Source organism: Pelobates fuscus, chromosome 2, assembly GCF_036172605.1.
Source record: "Pelobates fuscus isolate aPelFus1 chromosome 2, aPelFus1.pri, whole genome shotgun sequence".
NCBI lineage: Eukaryota > Metazoa > Chordata > Amphibia > Anura > Pelobatidae > Pelobates > Pelobates fuscus.
This window is the reverse complement of record NC_086318.1, coordinates 337,950,050-337,971,901: the sequence shown is the minus strand read 5'-3', so window position 1 is coordinate 337,971,901 and position 21,852 is coordinate 337,950,050. Positions and strand designations below refer to the sequence as shown.

At 43.6% G+C, this 21,852-nt stretch overlaps 2 protein-coding genes across 2 annotated transcripts in view; both read right to left on the bottom strand.

Moving 5' to 3' along the window:
- The window catches only part of UFL1 (UFM1 specific ligase 1), a 54,256-nt gene extending 49,623 nt beyond the window's left edge, over window positions 1-4,633 (bottom strand). The window contains exon 1 of the mRNA XM_063443582.1: window positions 4,493-4,633. Coding sequence (XP_063299652.1) covers window positions 4,493-4,569 — 77 coding nt within the window. The 5' untranslated portion in view covers window positions 4,570-4,633. The remainder of the gene's footprint in view (window positions 1-4,492) is intronic.
- FHL5 (four and a half LIM domains 5) overlaps window positions 1-21,852 on the bottom strand; it is a 172,522-nt gene that overhangs the window by 127,609 nt on the left and 23,061 nt on the right. The gene's annotated exons all lie outside the window — the stretch shown is intronic.

The following is a 21,852-nucleotide window of genomic DNA, read 5'->3' as shown; positions in this document are numbered from 1 at the left end:
GATGTTGTACATTTGCGACCAGGCATCTTTTTACACTTTTGTGGTGTTTGTGTTTAGCTGTAATTTTCCGCTCTCTCATTTACTGTTCCTATACAAATTATATATTGTTTTTTTCAGGACAAAAGGGGCTTTCTTTACATACCATTATTTATATAATCTCATGTAATTTAATTTTTTAAAAATGAATAAATATGATGAAAAATTGAAAAAAATACATGTTTTTTGACTTTTATGTGAAAAATCTTTTACTCATCTACAAAAGCGAATGAAAAAAACTGCTAAATAGATTCAAAATTTTGTCCTGAGTTTAAAAATACCCAGTGTTTACATGCTTTTTGCTATTTTTTTGCATGTTATAGGGCTATAAGTACAAGTAGGATATTGCAGTTTCAAAACATACATTTTTAAAATGTATCAATAGTGACATTGTAACACTATTATCTGTCATAAATCGCTGAATAACACCCCACAGGTACATATTTTTTTTAAATTAGACAACCCAGGGTATTCAATATGGGGTATGTCCAGACTTTTTTAGTAGCCACTTAGTCGCAAACACTGGCCAAAGTTAGCGTTCATATTTGTTTGTGTGTGAAAAAAGTAAAAACTAAATTGAACGCTAATTTTGGCCAGTGTTTGTGACTAAGTGGTTACTAAAAAAAAGACTGGACATACCCCATTTGCAATACCTTGGGTTGTCTTCTTTTGCAAATGGTATGCCATCATGGGGGTAATTCTCATTCCTGGGCTACCTTACGCTCTCAAAGGCAACGTAACCAACCTGGCCATTTTCAATGTAAAAATATTTGACCCATATATTTGACCCTGTAACTTTCAAAAACGCTATAAAACCTGTACATGGGGGGTACTGTTATACTCAGGAGACTTTGCTGAACACAAATATTAGTGTTTCAAAACTGGAAAATGTATCACAACAATTATATCATCAGTAAAAGTGCTGTTTGTGTGTGAAAAATGCAAAAATAGTCACTTTCACTGACAATATCATCGCTGTGATATGTTTTACTGTTTTGAATCACTAATATTTGTGTTCAGCAAAGTCTCCCGAGTAAAACAGTACCCCCCATGTACAGGTTTTAGGGTGTCGTAGAACGTTACAGGGTAAAATACAGTGATAGCAAATTAAATTCTCTGGACTTTCGACCTGGGTTGGCAGGCAGGTCCCTTAAATTGCAATCAATAAAATAACTTGATTATGTAAAAATATTACATAAATATGCACGTAGAATTTAAATATATATGCATATTTATATATTTGAAGTCTACGTGTATATTTATATAATTATTTATGTAATTTTGTATATGGACATATGAATAGTTCGTATTCTTTTTATTTATTTATATATACATAGATATATATACAATTTCATTCTAAGTGTATTTTGATATAAATATATTAATATCAAAATACAGTTAGAATACAATTTCGTATAGATATATAATTTTTTTAACATTTTTATTATTATTTTTACATGTTTAATTTAATTTACTTATTATTTGTATTTTATAATAATATATATATATACACAATATATATAGTTATATATATTATATATATGTGTGTAATTTAATTATAAGTGTATTTTTATATTAATATATGTACATATTAATATAAAAATACACTTAGCATGACATTATATATATGATATATAGACATATATTATATAGGTATAATATATGTCTATATATCATATATATATACACATATTTAATAATAATTTTTTTTAATTCACTTTAACTTTATTTATTTTTCTGATTTTACAGTTGCAGTCCCCCTGCAGGCAGACACATGGACACCTATTGTGACCATGTGGTCGCCCTGTTGGGCGATCACATGGCCACAGGGGTCCTAATCCGCCATGGGGAGACTGTCTGGGCTGCAGGCAGTCTCCCCACAACGGGAGCACCGCCGATCGCCGCCGGGGGAACGACGGCGATCGGGTAAGTACATATTAAATTTAAGACGGTTCAGGACCGTCGTCGGTCGGCAATGGAAAAATGCCGATGACGGTCCTGAACCGTCCAGCGTCCTTAAGGGGTTAAAGAAACTGCAATGTTTACATTTCAGCACAAAGACAGCCTCTAGTGGCTGTCTACCAGACAACCACTAGAGGCAATTTTGGGATTTGATTCAATGCTTTCCTATGGGGAGGGAGTCAGAGGAAGTGGGGTAAGGAAAAAAGGTTTGTATTTCTAACGCTATAGTGTTCCTTTAACCCCTTAAGGACCAAACTTCTGGAATAAAAGGGAATCATGACGTGTCACACACGTCATGTGTCCTTAAGGGGTTAAGCAGGCATAAAACATGCATTTGTCTAGGGTTTGTGTACATTCATGCTACAAACATAATGAAAGTTAATAAAGGATACTGGTAAATCCTCTTACATATTTTACATCTATTTTTAGGTCTGCCTTGTGTCAGTGATTGTGTGCCAAGTTTATTAAATGTGTGATTGTAGGCATCTCACATCTGTTGACAAATTTAATATAACAGATTTATTTAATTTACCGGCCACCAGTGAGAAAGACTTGTTTCTTAGAAGGCGGGGGTGAGTACTAGGTCTTGGAGGGAAGCTCTGCAGCAAGATCGGAATGCTGTTACTGAACCCAATGACGTCTCCTCCCCCACATATAAGCTGATAGGAGGACAGCCATGGCAAAAGGTAAAGCAGCCTTGTCTGGGAGCCTGTGGTTTGCAGCTCCATTGGCTTTGCAGCTCCACACCAATCACTTTCCAGTGCTCATTAGTAAGTGGGGGATTGTGAGGGAACGATTACTGTGATAAGTGACATACTCATTTTTAACTCTTCCAGTGCAAGGGAGGGGGGCATTATAGGTTAATATAGTGCTAGGAAAAAAACAACTTTGTTTTCCTAGCACTATTGTTGCCCTTTAAAGCGGCTCCGTCATCTTCTGGTCTTTGCTTATTCTGCAAGACACACAATGGTGATATCAACACTTGCTGTTTACCTGAAGCTGTCCCTAGTGGTCGCCATCATCTTTTTCCATGGGATCCCCTGAGAGCACAACACTTATGTCTATGAAGTATCCTGCAAGAGCGTCCATAAACAATGCTTTTTCCTCCAAGACATCAGTAGTGACAAAGTTTTCCTGGCACTATAGGCTCTTGGAGTGCCCCCCTCCCTCAGCGCTTAAGGGGGTTAAAACCCCTTCAGCCACTTACCTTAGTCCAGCTCTCGGCTACCTTGGCGCTGGTGACCTCTCCTCCCCTGGCCAACGTCAGCTCCCGAGTGGAGCCGAATGCGCATGTGCGGCCAGAGGTGGACGCGCATTCAAACCTGCCTATAGGAAAGCATTACTCAATGCTTTCCTATGGGGGATCTTATTTGACACTGGACTCCACGAGGACGTCCAGCGTGAAATAAGTGTGATTTATTCCGTGTAAATCGCGGAAGCAGCCTCTAGTGGCTGTCAGGGAGACAGCCACTAGAGGCTGGATTAACCCTGCAGTGTAAACATAGCATCTCAGCTGCAGGGTTAAAACTAGGGGGACATGGCACCCAGACCACTTCATTGAGCTGAAGTGGTCTGGGTGCCTATAGTGGTCCTTTAACGTTAAAAGTTACCTGCAATCCAATGCCAGGCGAGGTTCCCGACGCTCCTATCCATGCCCTGTCCCGACATCACAGGCTCCCTTGTGCGGCCAATCAAATGCTTTTCAAACAGAAGCATTGATTGGACCATTCTCACCGTCCTGGAGCACATGCGCACGATCTGCGACAGTGAGGTGAAAGAGAGGTGTGGACAGGCATGGCTGGACACAATTTAAAAATATATATTCATTCAAACAAAAACTCTCTTTATAACAGAGTTAGGTGGAGAGAGCAGGAAGGAACTACAAGGAGGGAGCAAGAGTAGGCAGATCAAACTACCCCTTCCAGACCCTCTGCCTGCAAGGGAAGAATCTGACTACATCTGTCGACAGCATGATGCACATACTGGCTCCAACCACCATGACCACTTCAAAAAGCAGAAGTGGTCATTATGGCTGGAGTAACCTTTTAAACAGAAGAAAAATTTATACAAACAAAGTAATCCCTACTTTGTTTTATAATATATTCTGGCTGCTTTTAAATTTCAGTGATATTCCAGCACAGGTAAAGGATTTCATAAAGATTGTATCTTTATGAAATACTATTTTTCAAAGGGGGAGGCACAGAGGGACAGAGTAGCTATAAGGAGAAATTATTTATAGAGGCAGGGAAAGACTGGTGATAACTGCAATCCCTATGCCTGGCAGCAGGTGTATAGATAGGAGATGCAGGAGAAACTGGTTTTACATTTTTTTTTTATTATTATTTTCAATGTAAATCAAGGCAGCATTGTCTGGCTGTTGAGTGAGTGCATGTTTGTAGGTGCCATCTGTCAAGGCCCAGCTTATAATGCTGCCAGTCCAGACACCCACTCATTACTGCCAGCTGGTATCCGGCAATATGGCCGGGCAACCTACCTCTGCACAGTGTCACTGAGCTGGGCTCGCTGGAAGTCAGCTGCCAGCCGTCTGATTTCTTCCCAGTCTGCAGACATAGCTGGTGTTAGAGGAACTTCAGCTTTCTCCACTCACACACACGTCAGCAAAGCGACTACGGAAAGCGAGGTGACCCAAGAGTCCTCTGAGAGCGAAGCAGACAGGAATCAGCTAGTGGCTCCCAGCCAGCAGAGAATAAAATCCTGTTGGATGCTGTTAAAATGAATGATGATGCAATATGCTCTTTCATTTGTTCTCGTTATTTGTATAATAACATGCAGGCCAATAGACAGATTTATTTATAACGAGCTATAAAAACACTCAGACGACGCTGTTTCCAAAATAGCATTTGTGCTTAATTAAATCAGACTAACATTATATTGAAAATAATGTCAGACAATGTTAAATGTCACCTTGAGTGCAAGAGATACGGTGATTATATTGCACTTTCATTTTCGAACGTTAATTCATTAGACATTCCAAAACATCGCAGACGTCATGCACAACAAACCATTTCTTATCACAACAGGGAAGAATGTAGAGTGTTAGAGGAAGTCAGAGTTCATCTGATTCCTGACTAAATAAAGGTGGCTGCAGTTTCTAGTTCTTTAAACATAGCATATGGGATGTATGTAAGAGACTCGTATCTATATATCGCCCACTACCTATCCAATTCTCCAATTCTAGACTGTACTCTACCCCTAAAATTTGACTCCTCTAATTATGGCTGGACTAGGACTAAAGTCCAGCCCAGGCATTGAAAGGGGAAGCATTGTAATAGTTAGGTGGAAAAGCAGACATGAGGAGCTGTTATTTCATCACAAATTACAGGGACATACTAAAAGGAATGACAGATTGGAATGCCCATAGACTTTAACAAGGCAGTGGAATGCCCATAGAGAATAATGGAAGTAAAAGGAAGGCCCATAGAGAATAATGGAAACAAAATATTTCAATTAGAGACAAAACTATTAGACATATGAAATAAATCTTTTGCCACAATACTCTCCAGATTCAGTGTCAATTTTTGAAATTGAGATTAAGTGGGATTATCATTGTTTTCTATAGAATGACAATGGTGAATGAATAAAGAGAATGCCCATATAGTATAATGGGAAGTAGAATATAAACACATTTGCAGGGAAATCTGTGTTACATAGCAAATTAACCTTTGCCACAGGGGTTCGACAAGTACAGCAGCAGATTGTAACATTAAAAGTAACCGGGATTATAGCTCTTTTCTATGGAATCACAGGTGAATGATGCAATGGAATGCCCATAGAGTATAGTGTATATCAACTCTTTTGTAAGGAAATCTGAAAGACATAGCAAGTTAAACATAGCATCCCTCCTTAGACAACTTAGACTACAGCATTTAGCCTACTAAAGCCCCTAACCCTTAATTGCAGCCCACACACCCTACTACAGCCCCTGACCCCCTACTACAGACCCTACACCCTACTACAGTCCTTTAGTCCCCACTACAGCCCCCATACTCTACTTTAACCCATAACCCCCTGTAACGAACTACCCTTTTTCATTGGCTTTTGGAGAGGCCTTCTTGACAGCCTCTTGCCCTGTGACTATGGCCCCTGGGGTGTATTGCCCTTTAAAAACTCTATTTGTCCCTTATGTATTTTGGAGCACGGTTTCTGCCCCTTTAAATGGTACTGGTACAGTTCTGCACTTTTGAAGTGGCACTTTGGATGCAGCTGAAGTCCCGAAGTAGTCCAAATAGCCGCCATTCGACATACGAACACGTTGCGGCGGCCATTTTAATTCAGTCAAATGCGTTCAGCGGTGTTTGGTTGTCGAGTTCATGGAACTCAAATCGGATATGCGACGGCACGAACACCGCTGAACTTTACCTTCTCCAGACTTAGACGCTTCGACTGGAGTCGAACACCATTCGAGAAATCGAACAGCACTTTAACATTGACGGTTTGCACAAATGGTTGCCGTTCGTCTATTTAAACTAAATCTGACTGCCAGAGTTTGTGTGTGTGATTGTCTGCCTGTGTGTGTGTGTGTCTGTCTGCCTGTGTGTGTGTGTGGCTGTCTGCCTCTGTGTGTTTGTGTAGCTGTCTGCCTGTGTGTATGGCCGCCTGCCTCTGTGTGTGTATTGCCTCCTGCGTGTGTGTGTGTGTGTGTGTTTGTGTCTGTCTGCCAGTGTGTGTGTGTGACTGTCTGCCTGTGTGTGTGTGACTGTCTGCCTGTGTGTGACTGTCTGCCTGTGTGCGTAACTGCTCTCCTGTGTGTGTGGATGTCTTCCTGTGTGTGTATGGCCATCTGCCTGTGTGTGTGTGTGTGTGTGAGACTGTCTGCCTGTGTGTGTGTGGCTGTCTGTGTGTGACTGTGTGTGTGTGTGGCTGTCTGCCTGTATGTGTGTGTGTGTGTGTGGCTGTCTGCCTGTATGTGTGTGTGTGGCTGTCTGCCTGTGTATGTGTGTGACTGTCTGTGTGTGACTGTCTGTGTGTGTGTGTCTGTCTGCCTGTGTGTGTTTGTGTGTGTGTGGCTGTCTGCCTGTGTGTGTGTGGCTGTCTGCCTGTGTATGCGTGGCTGTCTGCCTGTGTGTGTTTGTGTGTGTGACTGTCTGCCTGTGTGTGTGTGTGACTGTCTGCCTGTGTATGTGTGTGGCTGTCTGCCTGTGTGTGTGTGGCTGCATGTGTGTGTGTGGCTGCATGTGTGTGTGACTGTCTGCATGTAAGTATGTGTGTGTAAAACTGTTTCCCCAAGGCACCCCAAGTAAAAATTTCTAGGTTGTATACAGGGCCGCCATCAGAAATTTTAAGGCACCTAACTTAGCTCCGTGTCTGGGCCCCTGGGAGCCCGCATCCAAGCCCACAGGAATACACACACACACAGACACAAACACACGGACACAAAAACACTGATACTGAAAGAGACATACACGCATATAGGCATACATACTGACACACACATACTGAGACATACACACATATACAGACAAACAGGCATACATATTGACAGACAGACACATACTAACATACATACAGACACACACACACATAAGGACATACAGACATACATTCATACTGGCATACATTGACACTGGCATACATACATACTGACAGACATATATACAGACACTGATATCCATACATACACACAGACATACATTCATAATGACATACAGACATACATTGGTACTGGTATACATACATATATACATACTGACATGCATGCATACAGACACTGACATCCATACATACACACAGACATACATTCATACAGATATACATTGAAACTCATACATACATATATACATACTGACAGACCTACATATATACACATACTGACAGACATACACACTGACACAGACAGCTCATTTGTCAGCCACCCTCCTGTTTCTTACAGTTTCTTTGCAGGAGGGTGACTGGGGCTCATGGGAGTCGGCGTGGCTCTCCTTCTTCAAGGCCTCCATGCTGGCTCTCCTGCTGCGCAGAGTGAGCTGGGAGGAAGTGACCGGCCGTCACTTCCTCCGAGCAGCACTTGCGTTGCGGCTGCATTATTTTTTTTCAAGGGTGCCTGTCGCGCTATTACACGGTCACAGTGCTGACAGTGCCCCTGAAGATATAGGGCCCATCGGGCATGCGGGCCCCGGTGCAACTGCACCGGCGGCAGTTCCATCGCTATACGTGGGGCTCGGGCAATTTCAAAAATTTACACTGAACCTGGAGAGTATGCCTGCAAAAGATTTACTTGATATGTTTCACGGTTCAGATTCCAAGTCTCATATTACTTCCCATTATACTATGGGCATTCCATTGTATCATTTACCTGTCATTCCATAGAAAAGAGCTATAATCCCAGTTACTTTTAATTTTACAATCTACTGCTGTACTTGGGGAACACCTGTGGTATAGATGAATTTCCTTCATAACACAGATTTACCTACAAATTAGTTTATGTGTTGCCTCCCATTAAACTCTATGGGCATTCTCTTTAGTCATTCACCATTGTCATTCTATAGAAAACAATGATAATCCCACTTAATCTCAATTTCAAAAATTGCCACTGAACTCGTAGAGTATGCCCGCAAAGCAGGGCCGGACTGGGAAAAAAATTAGGCCCGGGCATTTTTCAATCAGAGCGGCCCCCTAAGAAGGGGGCGGGGCCAGAGAGGGTGTGTTTTGTCATCACTAATGACAAGCACGCCCCCTCTCAAAGTGAGCAAGTTGGTTCAATGCGCAGAGCCCCGCTGAAGAGCTCTGGCATTAGAAAAAGGCCCTGTATTTGCTCTGCGCAGCGCAAGCAAATTTAATAACATGCTTGCGCTGTGTTTGCTTTTAAATTGTCTCTGGTGTCTCCACAAGTGGGATACCAGAGGACAAAAGGGCCAGGAAAGTGTATGGTGCATGCGTTTGGAGCCTGCTTGTGGGATTGCGTGTGTGTAGAGCGTGGTGTGGTATTGTGTAAATAGGTCAATTTAATTTGTGTTTGTGGTGTAATATGTGTGACTAGGGGCTGTAGAGAGTGTGTGTATAGGGGGCATAGTGTTATAGGGGATGTAGCGAGTGTGTGCATACAGGCTGTAGTGTGTGTGTATAGGTGACGTAGTGTGTGTAGGGGTTGTAGAGAGGGTGTGTTTAGAGAATGTTGTATGTGTTTGCTGACAAGAAATATAGTGCGTGTGTAGGTGGTGCAGTGTGTGTGTGTGTGTGTAGGAGATCTAGTGTGTCAAGGACCGAGAGTGTGTGTGTGTATAGAGGATTAAGAGTGCATATAGGGTAAGGGATCTAGCGTGTATCTGGAGCGTAATGTGTGTAGTGGTGCAGTGTGTGGGGTGCTGTAGTGTGTGTATATATATAAATATATATATATTTGGACGTATTGTATGTGTGAGGGGCGCAGTGTGTGTGTATGTAAGAGGGGTGCTGTGTGTGAGGGTGTTTTTATCTGCCGTCATATTCTAGGTTTCTAATTTTCTTTGTCTGTTATCTCACTGAGGGTTATTTTATATATATATATATATATATATATATATATATATATATATATAAAAAATAACCCTCAGTGAGTTAACAGACAAAGAAAATATATGTGTGTGTGTGTGTGTGTGTGAGCGATTGTGCTGTCTGTCTGGGGGTGCTGTGTGTGTGTCTGGGGGTGCTGTGTGTGTGTCTGGGTGCTGTCTGTCTGAGGGTGCTGTGTGTGTCTGGGAGTGCTGTGTGTGTCTGGGTGCTGTGTGTGTCTGGGTGCTGTGTGTGTGTGTCTGGGTGCTGTGTGTGTGTCTGGGGGTGCTGTGTGTGTCTGGGGGTGCTGTGTGTGTGTGTGGGGGTGCTGTGTGTGTGTCTGGGGGTGCTGTGTGTGTGTCTGGGGGTGATGTGTGTGTGTCTGGGGGTGCTGTGTGTGTGTCTGGGGGTGCTGTGTGTGTGTGTGTGTCTGGGGGTGCTGTGTGTGTGTGTGTGTCTGGGTGCTGTGTGTGTGTGTGTCTGGGTGCTGTGTGTGTGTGTGTCTGGGTGCTGTGTGTGTGTGTGTGTCTGGGTGCTGTGTGTGTGTGTGTCTGGGTGCTGTGTGTGTGTGTGTCTGGGTGCTGTGTGTGTGTGTCTGGGTGCGTGTCTGTGTGTGTGTGTCTGGGTGCCGTGTGTGCTGTGTGTGTCTGGGGGTGCTGTGTGTGTCTGGGGGTGCTGTGTGTGTCTGGGGTGCTGTGTGTGTCTGGGGGTGCTGTGTGTGTCTGGGGGTGCAGTGTGTGTCTGGGGGTGCAGTGTGTGTCTGGGGGTGCAGTGTGTGTCTGGGGGTGCTGTGTGTGTCTGGGGGTGCTGTGTGTGTCTGGGGTGCTGTGTGTGTCTGGGGGTTCTGTGTGTGTCTGGGGGTGATGTGTGTTTGTGTGAGGGGGCTGTTAGTGTGATTTTTTTATTTACATTTAAATATGTTTTTTTATTAATAAGTAAAAAAAAAAAAAGTTATATCCCCCTCCCTCCTACCTTACCTTTAGCCTGGGGCGGTCTGCCTGGGTGTGGGGAGCCGTTCTGCCTGGGAGGGGGACCATGCTGCCTTCCCTGGTGGTCCAGTGGTGAGAGTGAACTCTAGCCCCTGCAGGCTAGAGTTCACTCTTGCGAGATCTGAGCGTTGCCGCGGTAACCGCGGCAACGCTCAGACCTCGCGAGAGGATCCGGCGGAGCTGCTGGCTAGAGCTCCGCCGGTCCTCTCCTCCCTCCCTCACACCCCAGCCGGCAGCCGCATGTAACAGGGTCTCTGGGCCGGTGAGGGAGATCTTTGATCTCCCCACCGGCCCATGGAGACACAGAGCAGGGCCGGCGCTCGGGTAGTGCTGGCCCTGCACAGGATGGCAGGGGAGATCCTGTGATCTCCCCTGCCGGCCTCGGCCCCACGGCCATCGCGGCCCACCGGGCATTTGCCCGGTGTGCCCGATGGCCAGTCCGGGCCTGCCGCAAAGGATTTACTTGATATGTTTCATGGTTCAGATTCCAAGTCACATATTACTTCCCATTATACTCTATGGGCATTCCATTGTATCATTTACCTGTCATTCCATAGAAAAGAGCTATAATCCCAGTTACTTTTCATTTTACAATCTACTGCTGTACTTGGGGAACACATGTGGTAAAGATACATTTGCTACATAACACAGATTTACCTGCAAATGAGTTTGTGTATGTGTTGCCTCATATTAAACTCTATGGGCATTCTCTTTAGTCATTCACCATTGTCATTCTATAGAAAACAATGATAATCCCACTTAATCTCAATTTCAAAAATTGACACTGAATCTGGAGAGTATTGTGGCAAAAGATTTATTTCATATGTCTAATAGTTTTGTCTCTAATTGAAATAGTTTGTTTCCATTATTCTCTATGGGCATTCCTTTTACTTCCATTATTCTCTATGGGCATTCCACTGCCTTGTTAAAGTCTATGGGCATTCCAATCTGTCATTCCTTTCAGTATTTCCCCAAATTACATTCATGTATCCCAAAGTGTCCGTTTGATGCCCTTACAGGCTAGCCCATGCCAGAAGCTCTGCTGAAGAAATCTTGCACAGGGAAAATGCCTTGTGTTTAACACAGTGCAAGTGGATTTAAAGGAACACTCCAATCACCATTACCACTACAGTGCATAGAGTGGCTTTAGTACCAGGAGTGTTCTGGCGCCCTTAATGTGAGTAATCAAACCATTTGTAACAGGTACCAGTCACTTCCAACAGTGATCTGGAAACTCCTGCTAGGAACCTTTGTTAGCTCACCTAAGCAAAACCCGGACATTCAGGTCAGCTGATTGCTTTCAGCCACAGAGGTATGCCCTTCACCGTCAAACTTTGCTTAATTCAGAGAGCTTTGATCTTTTATTGAGGAGGTGACTTGTGCCCAGCAGATGTCAGTTGTCAAAACGTTAGCAAATGTTTTGACTATTTACATTGGGTGGGGAACCAGGGCACTCCACGCACCATAACCACTACAGTGCGCTGTCGGTTTTTATGGTAAAGTCTAACTGCGACTTTTGCTGTTACACATGGCTATGTGTAACACACCTCAATCTTGGCAATCAATTCAATCTTGGCATGAATGCTCAGCCTCCACAGCATCCCCAGCCATCAAAAAAGAGGTGAGAGTACTCTGCGAATCAAATCATGGCGAACAATATATTTCTCATTGCAACTTTGGGGGGTCACTGCCCAACCCCGTCCTTATCGACCAACCTCCACTATTTATACTCAATGGCATGTGCACTAAGTATTCTAGGTGTGCAGCTGGATCACTAGCTAGACTTCGAGTGTGACTCAGCTGCTGCAAGAGCCAGCAGGGAGATCAAAATATCTTGACCTGTGCTTTCTCATTCCTATGAGGGATCTGTGGCTTTTGCAGCTGCTGATTCTGGTTGCTGTTTATTTCACCTGCTTTCATTAATGAACAAGCAACTTATACATTAAATGGTAGTGAATTAGGGATAACAACACACGAGATGGACTTGGGAATTGTCATAGACAACAAACTAGGCAACAATGTGCAATGTCAATCAGCAGTGGCCAAGGCCAGTATGGTATTGTCTTGTATAAATAGGGGAATTAATTTTCGGGATGAGAATATCATTTTGCCTCTTTATACATCATTGGTAAGACCACATCTTGAATATGCTGTGCAATTTTGGGCACCTGTTCTAAAGAAGGATATTATGGCACTAGAAAAAGTGCAGAGACAGGCTACAAAATGAATAAAAGGAATAGAACATTTTAGCTATGAAGAAAGGTTAACAAATTTAAACCTCTTTAATTTAGAAAACGTCGCCTCTGACATAGATAAAAGGTACATAACGGGTTAAAGCCTTTGCCTTAGTTAAGTCCTTCCACGTCTGCAGGGGTTAAAAGCTAAATTCTTCACTGTGTCAGCATTTTCTGCACATGTTTCTTCTTTCTCCTGAAACATGACGCTTGCTTTAACCTTGTTGATAAGACTTTCAAATAAGTCATTGTTGCTTGTTTTTTGACACATGCTCTCCCATTAAAGTTTGAGAAGATGATTTTGAACTACAATGAAGTGTCTGTGGTTTTAGTATCAATTCTCCCGAGCGCTCGCAGGGCCGGCCTTAGGGGTGTGCGAGCTGTGCGGCTGGACACGGCGCCATGGAGCAGGGGGCGCCCTGACAGCCAACACAGCTCACACTTGGCCGGCCAGAAATTGCGGCGGGGGCGGAGCTTCCCTGTGATGGGGGAGGAGCTAAAAGCACCAGACAACTGCTGCAGGTGTAGCAGGAAGGTGTCCCTGCTCCCCCACCAAACAGTCTCCAGGATCTGCACTGTGTGATTGTCAGTGTGAGTGTGACTGTCTGCCTGTGTGTGTCTGTGTGTATGACTGTCTGCCTGTGTGTGTCTGTGTGTATGACTGTCTGCCTGTGTGTGTCTGTGTGTATGACTGTCTGCGTGTGTGACTGTCTGCCTGTGTGTGTGACTGTCTGCCTGTGTGTGTGTGTGTATGACTGCCTGTGTGTCTGTGTGTGTGTGACCGCCTGTGTGTGTGTCTGTGTGTATGACTGTCTGCCTGTGTGTGTGTGTGTGTCTGTGTGTGTGACTGTCTGACTGTATGTGTGACTGTCTGCCTGTGTGTGTGTGTGTGTGTGTGTGTGTGTGACTGCCTGTCTGTGTGTGTGTATGACTGCCTGTGTGTGTCTGTGTGTATGACTGTCTGCCTGTGTGTGTGTGTGTGTGTGTGTGTGGGTGTGTGTGTGACTGTCTGCCTGTGTGTGCATGACTGCCTGTGTGTGTCTGTGTGTATGACTGTCTGCCTGTGTGTGTATGACTGTCTGTGTGTATGACTGCCTGTGTGTGTGTGTATGACTGCCTGTGTGTGTCTGTGTGTATGACTGCCTGTGTGTGTGTGACTGTCTGCCTGTGTGTGCCTGTGTGTATGACTGTTTGCCTGTGTGTGTGTATGACTGCCTGTGTGTGTCTGTGTGTATGACTGTCTGCCTGTGTGTGTGTGTGTGTGTGTGTGTGTGTGTGTGTGTGTGTGTGTGACTGTCTGCCTGTGTGTGCATGACTGCCTGTGTGTGTCTGTGTGTATGACTGTCTGCCTGTGTGTGTATGACTGTCTGTGTGTATGACTGCCTGTGTGTGTGTGTATGACTGCCTGTGTGTGTCTGTGTGTATGACTGCCTGTGTGTGTGTGTGTGTGTGTATGTGTCTGTGTGTATGAATGTCTGCCTGTGTGTGTGTGTGTGTGTATGACTGCCTGTTTATGTGTGTGTATGACTGCCTGTGTGTGTGTGTGTGTGTGTGTGTGTGTGTCTGTCTGTCTGTGTGTATGACTGTCTGCCTGTGTGTCTGTGTGTGTGTATGACTACCTGTGTGTGTGTGTGTCTGTGTGTGTGACTGTCTGCCTGTGTGTGCATGACTGTCTGCCTGTGTGTGCATGACTGTCTGCCTGTGTGTGTGTGTGTGTGTGACTGTCTGCCTGTGTGTGTGTGTGTGTGTATGTGTGTGTGTGTGACTGTCTGCCTGTGTGTGTTTGTTTGGCTGTCTGCCTGTGTGTGTGAATGCCTGCCTGTGTGTGTGTGGATGTCTTCCTGTGTGTGTATGGCTGTCTGACTCTGTGTGTGTGTGTGCCTGTGTGTGTGTGTGTGTGTATGACTTCCTGTGTGTGTATGACTGCCTGTGTGACCATCTGCCTGTGTGTGCGTGACTGTCTTCCTGTGTGTGTGTCTGTGTGTGTGCGTGACTGCCTGCGTGTCTCTGTGTGTGTGACTGTCTGCCTGTGTGTGCGTGACTGTCTGCCTGTGTGTGTGTGTGTGTGACTGTCTGCCTGTGTGTGTTTGTTTGGCTGTCTGCTTGTGTGTGTGACTGCCTGCCTCTGTGTGTGTGGATGTCTTCCTGTGTGTGTATGTCTGTCTGACTCTGGGTGTGTGTGTGTGTGTGTGTGTGGCTGTCTGCCTGTAAGTGTGTGTGTGTGTGTATAAAACTGTATGTGTGGCTGCCTGTGTGTGTGTGTGTGTGTGTGTGTGTGTGGCTGTCTGCATATAAGTGTGTGTGTGTAAAACTGTATGTGTGGCTGCCTGTGTGTGTGTGTGTGTGGCTGTCTGCCTGTAATTGTGTGTGAGTGTGTTTATCTACCTTTAACTGTGTATGTGTCTGCCTGTACCTGTGTGATTCTGCCTGTACCTGTGTATGTGACTATCTGCCTGCGACTGTGTGCATGTGGTGGATTTGACAGTGTATATGTATAACCGTGTGCATCTGACTGTGTGCACATAACTCTGCAAAAATATACACCTGCATTCACACACAGCCAATAAACCCAGCACAGATATCACATACAACCAATACACGCATATCACACACTGTTAATACACCCACTTAATAACACACTGCATACATACCACACACAGTCATCACACCTACTATCACATTCTCAGACAACACAAACATTACATCATACATGGATGACAGGGGGGCGCTGTGAAGATTTTTCACACAGGGCACCTAAAGGCCTAAGGCCGGCCCTGAGCGCTCGTATATCTAATTAGGAGCCTCTGGTTATCTCTCTTAGATGATTTATCCATCATAAATTTTCTATATCACCTCAAAGGGGATATGATAACATTATACAAATATATCCAGGGTCAATACAACCATTGTGTGGAAATCTATCCACAAACAGGACTACACAAGGTAGACATTTAGACTGGAAGAAAGAAGATTTAGTCTAATGCAAAGTAAAGTTTTTTTTTACTGTAAGAACAATAAGGATGTGGAAATCTCTGCCTGAACAAGTGGTTATATCATATAGTGGTTATATATATATATAAGCAACTAGATGAGATGTATATTTGCAAAAACATAATATTCAATGAAATAATTTTTCAACTGTAGGGTAATAGCCTCTTAATCCAAGGAGATATCTGACTGCCATTCTGGGGTGAAGAATGATTCTTTTCCCCCTAGTTTGTTGCAAAATTGGAAGTGCTTCAAACTGGGGTTTTTACCTTCTTTTGGATCAACAGCAAAAAAAGATGTGAGGAAAGCTGAACTTGATGGACATCTGTCTTTTTTAGCATACAGGTATTATGTGTAAGCAGGAGTGGCAGCTCTTATACTGTGTTCCCACTCTCTCCCTGAACCAAGCCCAGCATCCACGTGTTGGTACTTGTTAATGAGAGCATGGGAGCAGACAGAGCTAGTAGCTGAAGGGTAATGAGAGGCGGTGAAACTTAAATACACAATCAGATATGTGGATTTACGAGAGAGACACATACAAATGGGGTAGCAAAGTAAACATCTACAAATAAATAGAGATGATATGGGGACAAAGGTATGCATATTATTTGCATTTTTCACCTGATGCACTCAGCTAATGAAATGGCCCTGTATGGCAAGGCTTAGCTCGAAGGAGATAACAGAAACTCCATGCAGGAGCTCCTGGCACCAGGTGAGGCGACTGCGAGCACCCCATGGCACCCACGTAAGTTGTCAAATCAATCTTAAACTATTTGACTACTTTCTCTGGGAGGATGCCAGGGCACACCTGCTGTAGTGGTTATGGTGCTTGGAGTGTTCCTTTAATAAATAATGACCTTGTATGAAATTAAAAAAATAACACACCATTTCAGAGAAGGCACCCTAATGTGATATGCATGCCTATTCTAAGGTTAACAAAAGTTGAAAAAAGGCAGAGCTGTGTCATTTCATTTGCAGGCAGGGCCGGCCTTAGGGGTGTGCAGCGGGGCGGAGCTTACGTGCGGCGGGGGCGGAGCTAAAAGCGCCGGAAAACTGCTGCAGGGGAAGCAGCAAGGAGTCCCTGCTTCCCCACCAAACAGTCACCAGGAGCTGCACTGCCTCCACAATGAACTCCACAGGTAACTGTGTGATTGTCATGTGAGTGTGACTCTCTGCCTGTTACATAGTTACATAGTTAGATAGCTGAAAAGAGACTTGCGTCCATCAAGTTCAGCCTTCCTCACACCTGTTTTTTGCTGTTGATCCAAAGGCCAAAAAAAAAAAAAAACAGTTTGAAGCACAATTTTGCAACAAGCTAGGACAAAAAATTCCTTCTTGACCCCAGAATGGCAGTCAGATTTATCCTTGAATCAAGCAGTTATTACCCTACATTGAAAGATTATATCCTTGAATATTCTGTCTTTGCAAGTATGCATCTAGTAGCTGTTTGAACATCTGTATGGACTCTGATAAAACCACTTCTTCAGGCAGAGAATTGCACATCCTGATTGTTCTTACAGTAAAAAACCCTTTCCTTTGCCTTAGACGAAATCTTCTTTCTTCCAGTCTAAACGCATGGCCTCGTGTCCTATGTAAAGTCCGGTTTGTGAATAGATTTCCACACAATGGTTTGTATTGGCCCCGAATATATTTGTATAATGTTATCATATCCCCTCTCAGGCGACGTTTTTCTAAACTAAATAGGTTTAAATGTGTTAACCTTTCTTCATAGCTGATATGTTCCATTCCTTTTATTAATTTTGTAGCCCGCCTCTGCACTTTTTCTAGTGCCATGATATCCTTCTTTAGAACAGGTGCCCAAAATTGCACAGCATATTCAATATGTGGTCTTACCAGTGATTTATAGAGAGGCAAAATGATATCCTCGTCCCGAGAATGAATGCCCTTTTTCATGCATGACAATACCTTACTGGCCTTGGCCACTGCTGATTGACATTGCACATTGTTGCATAGTTTGTTGTCTATAACAATTCCCAAGACCTTTTCGTGTGTTGTTATCCCTAATTCACTTCCATTAAGGGTATACGTTGCTTGTGTATTCTTTACGCCGAAGTGCATAACTTTGCATTTTTCAACATTAAATTTCATCTGCCATTTGAGTGCCCAGTCCTCCAGTCTATCTAAATCCTTCTGCAGCAAAGTAATATCTTGCTCACATTGTATTATTTTACAAAGTTTTGTGTCATCTGCAAACACTGAAACATGACTTTCAATGCTGTCTTCAAGATCATTTATAAAAATGTTAAATAGAAGGGGTCCCAGAACAGACCCCTGAGGGACACCACTTGCCACCTCTGTCCAGCTTGAAAATTTACCATTAACGACAACTCTTTGTATTCTGTTTTTAAGCCAATGTTCTACCCAAGAACAAGCATTTTCATCGAGACCGATTTCCTTGAGTTTGAACACTAATCTTTTGTGTGGAACTGTATCAAATGCCTTGGCAAAATCCAAATAGATCACATCCACTGCAACACCCTGATCTATACTTCTACTTACTTCTTCGTAGAACGCAATCAAGTTAGTTTGACATGACCTGTGCTTCATTCGCCTGTGTGTATTACTGTCTGTGTGTGTGTATATGACTGTCTGCCTCTGTGTGTCTGTGTGTATTACTGTCTGTGTGTGTGTATGACTCTCTGCCTGTGTGTATTACTGTCTGTGTGTATCACTGTCTGCCTATGTGTGTCTGTGTGTATGACTGTCTGCCTGTGTGTGTGTGTATTACTGTCTGTGTGTGTGTGTGTGTGTGTGACTGTCTGCCTCTGTGTGTCTGTGTATATGACTGTCTGCCTCTGTGTGTCTGTGTGTATGACTGTCTGCCTGTGTGTGTGTATTACTGTCTGCCTCTGTGTGTCTGTGTGTATGACTGTCTGCCTGTGTGTGTGTATTACTGTCTGTGTCTGTGTGTATGACTGTCTGCCTGTGTGTGTGTATTACTGTCTGCCTGTGTGTGTATTACTGTCCGTGGCTGTGTGTATGACTGTCTGCCTCTGTGTGTGTGTGTGTATGACTGTCTGCCTCTGTGTGTCTGTGTGTATGACTGTCTGCCTCTGTGTGTCTGTGTGTATGACTGTCTGCCTCTGTAAGTGTATTACTGCCTCTGTGTGTGTGTGTGTGTATTACTGTCTGTGTGTGTATTACTGTCTGCCTCTGTGTGTCTGTGTGTATGACTGTCTGCCTGTGTGTGTGTGTTTGTGTGTATTACTGTCTGTGTGTGTCTGTGTGTATGACTGTCTGCGCATGTCTGTGTGTATGACTGTCTGTGTGTGTGTGTGTGTGTATGACTGTCTGCCTCTGTGTGTGTCTGTGTGTATGACTGTGTGTCTGTGTGTATGACTGTCTGCCTCTGTGTGTGTGTGTGTGTGTATGACTGTCTGCCTCTGTGTGTCTGTGTGTATGACTGTCTGCCTCTGTGTGTCTGTGTGTATGACTGTCTGCCTCTGTGTGTCTGTGTGTATGACTGTCTGCCTCTGTGTGTGTATTACTGCCTCTGTGTGTGTGTGTGTATTACTGTCTGTGTGTGTATTACTGTCTGCCTCTGTGTGTCTGTGTGTATGACTGTCTGCCTGTGTGTGTGTGTGTTTGTGTGTATTACTGTCTGTGTGTGTGTATGACTGTCTGCCTGTGTGTGTCTGTGTGTATGACTGTCTGCGTGTGTGTGTGTATGACTGTCTGCCTCTGTGTGTGTCTGTGTGTATGACTGTGTGTCTGTGTGTATTACTGTCTGCCTCTTTGTGTGTCTGTGTGTATTACTGTCTGTGTCTGTGTGTATGACTGACTGTCTGCCTGTGTGTGTGAGACTGTCTGCCTTTGTGTGTGTGTGTGTGTGTGTGTATGACTGTCTGCCTGTGTGTGTGTGTGGATGTCTTCCTGTGTGTGTGTATGGCCGTCTGACTCTGTGTGTGTGTGTGTGTCACATACAACCAATACACGCATATCACACACTGTTAATACACCCATTACAAATATCACACATAGCATACATATCACACACTGTCATCACACCTACTATCACAGACAACATTACAGCATACATGGATGACGGGGGGGGGGGGGGCGCTGTGAAGATTTTTCGCACAGGGCGTCTAAATGCCTAAGGCCGGCCCTGTTTGCAGGGGTTGCTAGACAAAAAAGCATCTTCTTCATTATTGTGAAATAAGTTATTTTGGGGGCCCTGTGATCTTGAAGTATGTGCAAGAATACAACAGCGATGTAGGCTCATTCATCAGGAACTGCAGATGAAGGACCGGAATACAGTTGATGGCACCCACGAGAGAGAAGTTTAAGTACGTACGTAGCTCCCAACTGTCCCTATTTAGGAGGGACAATCCCTATTTTATGCCCAAATCCCTCTGTCTCTCTCTTCTGTACTGGTGTCCCTATTTTCTGGAAGCTCCATATTGTTGGTTTGTAACAGTGTGTAACACAGCTCTACAGCAATACTAGAAATGTGTGTTTAACCCCTTAAGGACTGAGGAAATTGTACAAGTTGTGATCAAAACAAAATGCAAACAAAAACTGGAATTTGCGCTTATGTCTGTTCAACCGTAATTCACCTATTTCATATTAAGTGCACCCACTCTTATTATATATAAAAAAAGTTTCAGGAGAAACATGACTTTCATTTTACATCAACTATTCATAAAAATAACATAATTTATTATAAATAAAATCTAAAAAAGTGTGAGAAATTGAGATTTTTAAACTTTTTTTAGTTCTGCGTGGCATTTTAACAGTGAATGTCATAATACGGTTAGCTTTTACTGCAATAAAATATACATATTTGTATTCAGTAATGCCTCACGAGTACCATAGTACCGCCCCATGAACAGGTTTTATGGTGTTTTGAAACATTACAGGGCCAAACATAGCATGTTCAGTTTTTCAGTTTATACACATTGAAATTTGCCAGATTGGTAATGTTGCCTTTGAGACCGTATGGTAGCCCAGGAATCAGATATTATATGTATATGTGTGTAATTTAATTCTAAGTGTATTTTTATATTAATATATGTATATATTTATAAAAAAGATACACTTAGTATGACATGATATATATACATATATTATATATATCCACGTGGGCCCAGCACTCGCTCTCATGGTCTTATGTTTGCCTGGGTGCTTACTTCAGCCAAAATATATAATCCAAGGAAAGTTCACAGGACTCAATAGATAAAACTTCAATCTTTTATTGTGCAATTTAATACACCAAAATAGTGTCAACATTTTAGTCCACTGGTGGACATTTTTCAAGACAAGTGTAAGTGTGAAAAGGTGAATCTCACAGAGGTTTATTCACTAAACTCTGAATTGCAGGGAGTTGAAAACCAAAATGCAATGTTTAAGCAAAAACAGCTAAACTGCGACTGTAGCCAAATTGGAGAATTCTTCTACATCAGCTATTTTGGCCTACATTTTGCCATATGGTTTCCAGTAAGGTCTGCCTAATACACACATACTGCTTAATGCGCACATCCATACACCCACACTGCTTAATACCTACATCCATAAACACACACTGCCAGTGCCTAATACATGCATCCATATACACATACTGCTTAATACCTACACCCATACACACATATTGCCCACGACAGTGGTGTATCATGGTTTTGTGCTGCCCTAGGCAGGACAAAACTCAGGCGCACCCCTCCCGACCGCGCCACCCCCACCCAACCCTTCCCCCACCCCGCCTTTTAAATACACACACACTCACTAACAGATACGCATACACTAGCTAACAGAAACACACACACACTAACAGACACACTCACTAACAGACACTCACTAGCAGATACACACACACTCACACTAACAGACACACACACAGTCAGACAAACACACACACTAACAGACACACATACACACACACTAACAGACATACAGACACACACACACACACACACACACTAACAGACACACACACACACACACACTAACAGACACACACACACACACACACACACTAACAGACACACACTAACAGACATACACACACACTAACAGACATACGCAGACACACTAACAGACATACACACTAACAGACACACACTAACAGACATACACTAACATACACACACACACTAACAGACATACACACACACAAACAGACACACACTAACAGACAC